General features: G+C 39.0%; 1 protein-coding gene across 5 annotated transcripts in view; it reads right to left on the reverse strand.

Annotated features, from left to right (window-relative positions):
• Positions 1–10,029, reverse strand: part of LOC123498478 (CDK2-associated and cullin domain-containing protein 1-like) — a 43,227-nt gene extending 33,198 nt beyond the window's left edge. For 2 of the 5 annotated variants that reach the window (XM_045245592.1, XM_045245593.1), the window contains exons 1-2: positions 9,736–9,944; positions 7,404–7,543 (exon numbers count right to left, since the gene is read on the reverse strand). In XM_045245592.1, the coding sequence (XP_045101527.1) occupies positions 7,404–7,506 (103 nt within the window). In that variant the 5' untranslated portion in view covers positions 7,507–7,543; positions 9,736–9,944. Of the gene's footprint in view, positions 1–7,403; positions 7,544–8,274; positions 8,375–9,460; positions 9,695–9,735 lie in introns of those variants that run through there. The other 3 variants (XM_045245591.1, XM_045245589.1, XM_045245590.1) reach the window with 3 other exon arrangements.
• Between the last annotated feature and the right edge of the window lie 414 nt (positions 10,030–10,443).

Consider the following 10,443-nt stretch of genomic DNA (forward strand, 5'->3'; position numbering starts at 1 on the left):
TAGAAGTAAATGGAGTATACAGTGAAGATCCCAGGGAAATGGCAGAGGCTATGAATGGATGCTTTCGGAAGGTATTCACAAAGGAGACTGCTTTTGACAAACCACTGGTAATGGAACAGAAAGGGATTATGAAGGAGTTTCAAGTAACGGTGGAGGAGATCAAGAACATGATGGGGAGTTTAGAAGTGAGAAAAGCTGTGGGACCTGATGGGGTATCAGGATGGATTTTAAGAGAATGCAGGGAGCAATTGGCAGAAAAAGTTTGTGAAGTAATTGATGCCTCATTAAGGGAAGGCGTAGTGCCCCAAGACTGGAAAAGAGCTAACATTGTCCCAATCTATAAATCAGGTAACAAGAGAGACCCATTGAACTATAGACCAGTGTCACTTACAAGTGTGGTAGCTAAGATGTGTGAGAGGGTGGTGAAGACTAGATGGACAGACTTCTTGGAGAAAAATGACATACTTTGTGAGTGTCAATTTGGTTTTAGGAAAGGGCGTTCATGCACGACAAACCTGATATGTTACTATTCGAGGGTGATAGATGTAATACAGGAAAGAGATGGTTGGGCTGATGGAATATATCTGGATTTAAAAAAGGCCTTTGATAAGGTACCACACCAGAGACTGATCTGGAAACTTGAAATGGTAGGAGGAGTGCATGGCAGTTTACTAAAATGGATGGAAGACTTTTGGTAGGAAGAGAAATGAGAACAATAATTAAGGACAGACCATCAGAATGGGGATTGGTGGAGAGTGGAGTTCCACAGGGATCAGTGTTGGCACCAGTAATGTTCGCAGTCTACATAAATGACATGGTGGATGGGGTGTCCAGTTATGTGAGCCTATTTGCAGACGATGCAAAATTGTTAAGAAAAGTGAGATGTGACAAAGATTGCGAACTACTCCAGGAAGACTTGGACAGAATATGGAAATGGAGCTGTACATGGCAAATGGAGTTCAACACGACAAAATGCAAGAAAATAGAGTTTGGCAAGAGTGAAAGAAGAATCAGGAGTATGTACAAGATAGGAAATGAAGACATAAAACCAGTCATGAAGAAAAAGACCTTGGGGTGACAATTACCAATGACCTATCGCCAGAGAGACATATAAACAAAATAATTGGAGAAGTATTGAACTTATTGAGGAACATAAGAGTGGCGTTCGTATATCTAGATGAAGAAATGATGAAGAAAATAATTACTGCAATGATAAGACCGAGGCTTGAATATGCAACAATACAGTGGGCTCGAACTTAAAGAAACACATAAGGAAACTAGAGAAAGTACAGAGGGCTGCAACGAAAATGGTGCCTGACTTAAGAGATTTGACTTATGAAGACAGACTGAAAAGAATGCAACTTCCAACCCTGGAAAACAGAAGAGAAAGGGAGACCTGATAGCAATATACAGAGTGATGATTGGCATGGAAAAAATGGATAGGGAAGATCTGTGTATGTGGAATGGAAGAATGTCGAGAGGGCATGGGAAAAACTAAAATGGCCACTTATAGGAGAGATGTGAAAAAATATAGCTTCCCTCATAGAAGGGTGGAAGCATGGAATAGTTTAGACGTGGAAGTGGTCAACGCAAGGAATATTCATGATTTTAAGAAAAAGCTGGACATTAATAGATATGGAGACGGGACAACACGAGCATAGCTCTTTTCCCGTATGTTACAATTAGGTAAACAATTAGGTAAATACACAGCACAGACACCGTACCGGCAAGACGTCTCTGAGCAACTTGCAGGGAAAAGATACAACAGGAGCTGGAGCCTGACCTAGATGTATGTACAGAGGGGGGGAGGGAGCCATAGGTTTTCCTGTCTCCACATTAAGTAAGTTTTGGATCGCATAGACGGAAAAAAAAAGGCGAGAGAGATGGATCTGAGTAGTGCTGCCAGGCATATGACAGAATCAAAACATACGCCATCGTATGGAAACAAGCAGTATATTGAAACACCTTTTGAATTAAGGAGACTGACTGAGGATATTATGGACAAGGATTTTTCTGGATTTGGAGAAGAAAAAGGTAGTATGAGGAGGTTGGTCAACGTAGAAAAGGAGTTAAGGAACATGAAGGAAGTGATGTCAAGTCTAATAGACAAGCATGACAAACTGACAATGGAAAACATAGAGCTGAAATTGAGATTAGTAGAATGTGAGAAGGTCAGTGCAATCAATCAGGGATTAAAGGAGGAGATATAAGAAATAAAGAAACAAAATGATGTACTAAAAGCCACATGTCAAAACTACGAAAACTCCTTTAGGAGCTTATGGGTAAAGGTACAGGATGGGATTGTGGACAGGGTGCATGGTGGATTGGGTGAAAACAAGCTGAGGCAACTATTAATTGCATGGAAGCATGAACCGAAAGAGGAGAAAGTTAAATTTTCAGAGGTAGTGAAGAGACAAATCCAGGAAAACACTAAAGTCGCTGTAATACAAGTAATTAAAGAGAAAGAGGATCTTGTGTGAGATATGGTGGACAAGAGAAAAAGCTTCATGATTTTTGGGATGAAAGAAAAAAAAAAATCCAAACAAGTTCTCGAGAGAACGTGAAGAGAGGGAATTGGCCAAAACTATTATCAAACAAATTAAAGACAGCATGCAAGAACTAGACCAGGAGGTGGAGGAAGTGATCAGGCTAGGAAGATACAGTGAAGAGGGTAGGAGACCAATGAAAGTGAGAATGAGATCCCAAGTGGCAATAAAGAAAATTATGGCTAGGAAAGGGAAACTGGCCGATGATACTGAACACAAAGGTATCTGGATATAAAAAAAAATATGAACCTAGAGGAGAGGGAAAAGGAGAAAGTGCAAAGAAATAAAGCTAAGGAAAAAAAACAGAAAAGGACAGAGAACGTGAAAAAGAATTCTTACTGGAGGGTCCTATATATGAAACTTAATGGAAAAAAGAGGAGACTGTGGAGGAGGCAAGAAATTAAGAGTGACTTATACAAATATCACTGGGTTGTTATCCAGCATGTTAGAGGTTAAAGATTATTTGAAAGAGAAAAAGCAGAATGTAATGTGCTTCGTTGAAACAAAACTAAGAAAAGAGATCCATGTTAATTCTAAAGAGGAGGGATATAATAGCTGGAGGAGAGACAGGAAGGATAAAGGGGGAGGAGGAGTGCTAATAATGGTTTGTGATAATATATGTGTGGAGGATGTGCAATATGGTGAGGACAAAGTGGAAGTAATTGGAGTAACACTCAAAACAGAGGAATTGAAGAAGAAAAAAATCATAGTTACATAAGCGTCACCTAATACAAATACATGGGAAACTGAAGAACATAAAGATATGCAAAGAGAGGGGATTAAGTGCCTAGATAACATGATAAGAAGAGATGGAATACTTTTTTAGCTGGAGACTTTAACTGTAAAAAAGTAAACTGGAAAGAGATGGAAATAATAGATAATGCTGGACAGTGGTGCGAGGAAATGTTACAGTTGACTATGGTTAATACAATGGATCAATGGGTAGAGGAGTCAACAAGGTACAGGGGGGAAGAAGAACCATCGTTGCTTGACCTAGTATTCACAAAGAAACCAGAGCCACCACCAATCACACAATACCTTATTCTAATGGGAAGAAGTGATCATGTGACATTAGAGATACAAATACAGGAGGAGGATGGGATAAGTTACAGAGATGACTACAAAGGAGAGAGATTAAATTATGCAAGAGCGGATTTTGAAAAATTAAGGATCTCTTCTGTTGATATTGAGTGGAGAAACATTAAGTACAGAAAGACAATACAAAGGAAATATGAAATGTTCTTACAGAAATATAATGAACGACTAAAAAATATGTATCTTTTTATAGAGTTAAGAAAAAAATACACTCTTGGTACAATGCTAGATGCATAGAAGCTAAAAAGGCAAAAGATAAAGCTTGGAAGAAACTCATAAAACAGAGAAATGACAACAATATTCAATAGACGCAATATAGGGATGCGAGAAATCAATATACAGTGGCAACTCAATACTCAAACTTAATTCGTTCCAAATGGCTGTCTGAGTATTAAAAAGTTTGACTATTGATACCTATAAATCAGGTAATTCGTTCCGATCTTAGCAAAAGCTCGTTTATAAAAATTTCAATGCATTTTTTTACAATTTAGATTTGTACATATTGTAAGTGAAGGCTAGGTGATGGATAACTTAGAAGAGGAGGGGAGAAGAGTGGGGAGGAGAAGGGAGGTTGCCAGAGGATGAGTCACCATCCATGAAAACATCTTTGTAAAGTTTCTCCTGGTGTGATTCCTGTAAATCCACTAGTGGAGGGCTGTGGCTCACTAACACTTGCATTCTCACCAGATTCCTTATTTTTACCGCTAATAAGCCTCTTTGGTGCCATTGTAATTTTCTAAATGAAAAACTACCGATAGAACGCAGAAAAATGTTGTTTTTCTCAAGACTGCGGCAGGACTATGGATGTACACAAGCATCGGTACACCGGTATTACCAGTAATACAGTATTAGAAGGGTATAGTGGCGGCTGTGAGAAGGGAGATGACAAAGCTTTGTATACAACCAAATGTGCGGCCGTTTTATTACCAAATATTTTCACCACTAATAAGCCCTTGGTGTTAATGTAAGTTCGTAAATGAAAAACTACAGACAGAATGCAGGAGAATGTTATTCTGATGACTTCGGCACCACAAGTCACGACTGGTGGAGGGAGAACGGGGATGCCAGGGAGCCTTTGTTTATAACCATGGGTGTGGACGTTCGACTATAAGGAATTGTTTCAAGTATTAAATTGAACTTCTGCATTCGAGTATTTAGACATTTGAGTATTGAGTCTCCACTGTATTAGAGTAAGGAGCGAGGAAGAAAGAAACTCTGAGAAAGATGTGGTGAATAAAAGCAAAGACGAACCCAAATTTTTCTACAAGTCTATAAATGGCAAAACAAAGAACAAGGAAACAATTAAAAAAATAACCAAAGGAGGGAATACACACCAAACAGATAAGAAAATGTGTGAAATAATGAATGAGACCTTCAAAATGGTGTTCACTGCAGAAGATTTCACAGAACCTAATAAGACATAACACTGCCAAGGATTACAGGAAATCGCAGTGCACAAGAAGGATATTGGAAGATTATTGGACAAGTTGGATGTCAGAAAAGTAATAGGGCCAGATGGTGTATCAGGCTAGGTGTTAAAAGAATGTAGAGAGCAACTACTGGATCCAATTTGGGAAATAATTAAAAGTTCAATAAATGAAGGGAAAGTTCCACTAGAATGGAAGAGAGCCAACGTAATACCGATATTGAAAGGAGGAAAGGCAACTGAACCACTAAACTACAGACCAGTGTCACTTACAAGTGTTTTGGGGACATTGTGTGAAATAATTATCAAAGAAAAATGGGTTAAATTTCTAGAAGAGGAGCAAGTCATATCGAACAGACAATTTGGATTTAGGACAGGAAGGTCATGTGTACCAAACTTCCTAAGCTTTTACTTGAGTTATTGCAGGACTGGAAAACAGAAATGGATGGGTGGACACGGTATATCTAGATATAAAAAAAAAAAGCTTTTGATAAAGTCCCTCATGAAAGACTACTTTGGAAACTAGAGAACATAGGAAGACTGTGAGGAACTTTGCTAGAATGGACAAGAGATTATTTAAAGGATAGGGAGATGAGAACTGTGATCAGAGATACATACTCATCTTGGGGTAAAGTAGCAAGCAGAGTGCCACAAAAATTGGTGTTAGCCCTCATTATGTTTCAGATTTATGTAAACAACATTCACATTGGGGTAAACAGTTATATTAATTTATTCGCTGATGATGCAAAGCTGCTAAGAGTTATAAAAACCAGGGGGGACTGTCTATTAGAGTTTAATGCCAAGAAATGTCACATAATGGAACTAGGAAAGAGCAAAAGAAGACCGGTATGGAACTATTTGATGGGAGAGAAACAAATAATGAAGACCAAAGAGGAAAAAGATATGGGAGTGATTATACAGGAAAATCTGAGCCCCAAAAAACACATAAGCAAGATATTTGGTATATCATATAAAATGTTGACTAACATAAGAGTGGCATTACATTACATGGACAAAGATATGATGAAAAAAAAATCATCACAAGCATGATACATCCAAGGCTGGAATATGCAGCAGTGGTGTGGTCTCCAAGTGCTAAAAAGGATATAAGAAGATTAGAAAGGATACAGAAGATTGCTACAAAGATTGTGCCAGAACTAAAGGACCTAACATATGAAGAACGACTGAAGGAAATGTGACTACCAATCTTACAAGATGGAAAAGAACGAGGGGACCTAATAACAAGGTACAAGATAGTCAATGGCATTGGAAAGATAGACAAGGAAGACCTGGTGCTGGTGACAGAAGAGGACATGTAAAGAAGATCAGGATGAGGTAGTGTGTGAAGGATATTGGAAAATACATTTTTCCACACAGAACAGTGAAGTGGAATACACTGAATAATTTGATAAATGGAGACATGGAGACAGGACACTATGAGCCCCGCTCGAACCCTGTACAATACTACTAGGTAAATACACACACACACACACACACACACACACACACACACACACACACACACACACACACACACACACACACACACACACACACACACCCGGTAGCTCAGTGGATAGAGCGCTGGCTTCACAAACCAGAGGACCGGGGTTCGATTCCCCGGCCGGGTGGAGATATTTGGGTGTGTCTCCTTTCACGTGTAGCTCCTGTTCACCTAGCAGTGAGTGGGTACGGGATGTAAATCGAGGAGTTGTGACCTTGTTGCCCCAGTGTGTGGTGTGTGCCTGGTCTCAGGCCTATCCCAAGATCGGAAATAATGAGCTCTGAGCTCGTTCCGTAGGGTAACGTCTGGCTGTCTCGTCAGAGACTGCAGCAGATCAAACAGTGAAACACACACACACACACACACACACACACACATTAAGACCAAGTTGAAATTTCATCTGATTACCCATTTAGCTACCTTTAAGTAATTAAGTATACAAGGTATAAAATTTTCATTGATAAAAATGTTAGATGCATCCACTTTACAAAAAAATAAAAAAGAACCTAACTACATTGTTAAAAAAAAAAAAAACTAAAGAAACTACTACTGACAATCATCCCATTATTAGAATTAATATCAGAAACAAAGTATGAAATAGAGATGTTACAATTTTCCAATATAATTTCAGATAACTTAATAAATCAGTACATATGAAATAAATAAGTAAATGTATAAATACATAAACAAATAAGTAAATATATATGATAATCTATACATCACGTTGACAATAATACAGGTGTCCCAAAGCAGCAAATGAATAAATACATAAACTCATGAATTACCTAATTTAACAAAATAAAACTGATAACGGCATTTTCACAACACTTACCAAGGAGTCTCCTAGGGATGCCATCTGCAGCACTGGATGAAGAACTGGGAGATTTTAAACCTTGAGCTGAGTCTCCAGCTATTTCCTCCATTGTGGTCCCCATTCATCTCAGTCAGCAACTGCCACTCATGTCACTTCATCTTCCATGTACAAAAACAGCAAACATAGAAGTTGTACGATATACAATACATATTCCTACATTTCCTACTCTTCACAGTGCAACTGTCTTTATGCAGTAGCCAGAGGTACAAACACCCTAAAACTAACTTGGGATCTGATCATTATGGTCTTGACACACATTGCTCTGTACTTTGTTCTCCTTGTCAGGAGTCTGATCTCCACTAAAGGTCTTTTATGGCAAGTTTATCCTAGTATCACATAAATTCCCAATGCTCTATAAGGTACATCAGGTTAATGTCTAGAATCGGTCCTTCTCAGCAGCACATAAAATTACCACACACTGTGTTAACATTTGTAAACTATTTTTCTGGTGCAAGCCATTTACTGGATTATATTGATGCTTTGAAAAACTCAGAATCACGTCAGAAATAGAGTCTTGCGAGTGGTATTCTAGTCTTCCTACTCTTCTTCTTGTGGCTGTTTACATTAGTAGGGCATTGTGATTCCTGTGGGATTGATGGTGTCTATAAATCATACGTCACACATGTCTAATGAGAATCCACATGTTTGAAGTTATTTAAATGATGTATCATGGCAAAACCAATCACAAGCCTTTGACTATAGGACGTCAAATGAGAGCCCACCATGCCGGTAGTTTTTAAAATGATGTATCATGGCCACGGCAAAACCAATCATGGACCTTCAAATATAGGATGTCCAATAAGAGCTTGTCATGCTGCGAGGTACATACTTATAGTATTGGATTTCTTCCTCTTGAGCTGCTTTCATCATTGACGCCCAGTGCTCTGACTGTGATTCAGATTTTTTTTTTAGTTCTATCACTGCTACACCAGAAATGGAAGAGACATGTTCAACTGTGTGTGCATTAGGAGTTGATTTAGCTTCCCAAATTGTGAGTAATATCAGATATCAGACATTTTTGTGATTTCCTTGAAAGGGTGCAGCACAGCAGCACCATGTTAGCCTGTCAGGAATAAGCAACTGTGGTGAGCCTTGCTGCCATTAGTGAGCACTGTTGCCAATGCTTCGCTACATTTTGCATATAGGTTAAAATTAGGTTAGGTTAGGTTTTTGTTACGGTTTGGTTAGTAACCAGGGGGTCCAGGTGGGGGGTGCATCCCCTCCGGCTAGTCTTGAGCAAATCTTCAGCAAATATTTTGCAAAAAAAAATTTTTTTTTGGCTTTTCAGGCAATTTGAGGGCATTTTTTCTTATATTCTTTAAAATTGCTAAAAATGGTCTATTTGGGCTTTTCCCACCCAAAAACCCCATTTTCCCTCAAGGTCACTAAGCTTCCTATTCTTGGGGAAGGCATTGGTCATGATAGGGAGAAAGGATTTTTCCTAGATATTTACCAGGTGTCCAAGGTGAGAGGGGCATAAAATTAAATAGGTTTGTTGAATGGAATCTATACACAACTGACATGAATTTCTTGAAAATGCAATTGAATGATTTTTTCTCTAATTTTCTATGTAGTACTCTTTCTAATCTTCCTAATTTATCTTTGCCATGCTACCTATTTCTTTGGTTTTCCTTTCCCTAGTACTCAATGAGGGAGTGGATGTTTCAAAGAGATATAAAGGGAGTGTCCTTTTCTAACTACAAAACAATTTTTTTCTAGGCTTATAGCACAATTTCAAGCCCCGACCCCCCTTTTTCTTATTGTTATGCTGCTTGTACATTCCTAAGCAATTCTCATTAGGGGTGATGTGCTGGGATTTTCTCTGAGAAGCCCAACCAGGTCAACGTCAGTGGTTCTTGAGAGATGTTTTGGAGGATAACAAGATAGGTAAGGAATTTTCAGGGAATAAACAATCTAAGTTGATGAGATTCACTCTTCTACTTCCTGTCATTTAATCGCTCTGGCATGACAAACTGGTGGAGTAGCTTATCAAAAGGAATAAAACACAAACTAACCATAATCACTTCACTAGTTAGCAGAGAAGAAACACCTAGCCAACCCTTCCAGAAGACGGTAAAGTGTTTTCTTTAAGAACTTGGTATGACAAAAGTGGCTACTTGGCGATAAACGAGCACACATGTAGAATCGGAAAAAAAAAAACCCACATCCTGCATGAATATCAATCACATCATGTCATCTCCCACACACGCAGTGAATCTTACGGATATCACACAATTCCACATTACTGAATGCACAAGAGGACGTTACAAAAGCACCACAAACTTCTTACAAGTTTATCTTATCATGGTGCGCAGGGAGGGGAAAGAAGAGTTACTGTGGCTCAAAACACTGACGTTCCTCAGGGGTGGCGAGGAAAACCTTCACCGCAACAGTACCGTTCCTCATCACCCCCATCCTCCAGGACATGAGGTCTCGTGTTTTATGTGGTATTTCTGCTCAGTAAATTAAGTAGATGGATGTATGATATGGCCAACGAAGTACTACACTTTTTTTCTCATGGTAGTGACGTCACAATCAGCTGTGCGTCAGTGCTACGGCACTGCCACTGATCGAGAGCGCGGCGGTGACAGCCGACGCCCGATAGAGAATAGGTATTGTACTGTACACGAGTTATTGAGCTCCGGACAGTGAAGAATGAAGAAAAAGGGTTAATAAAATGCATTACCATAGTGGTGGGATGGGGTACAGGAGACTAGGTGAAGAAAAGATTGGCGAATAAAGATAATATACTGGATGGTAAAGATTGAGTGACAAGCGAACATTGAAAATGATTTGCGAACTGAATGGTAAAAAAAAAAAAAAAGAAAAGAAAAGATAACAGTGTAAACAATAAATTAGGGCACTCTTAATGTACACGTCCCGCCCGCTCTACTCGGTTCCCGGCTTTCCCCTTCGCAGCTCCTCCACCCATAACATAACATAACATAAATAATAGGATAACAAAGGGCCACCAGGGCCCATCTAGGTTATCCTGTAT

The sequence above is a fragment of the Portunus trituberculatus genome, chromosome 48 (genome assembly GCF_017591435.1).
Source record: "Portunus trituberculatus isolate SZX2019 chromosome 48, ASM1759143v1, whole genome shotgun sequence".
Lineage (NCBI taxonomy): Eukaryota > Metazoa > Arthropoda > Malacostraca > Decapoda > Portunidae > Portunus > Portunus trituberculatus.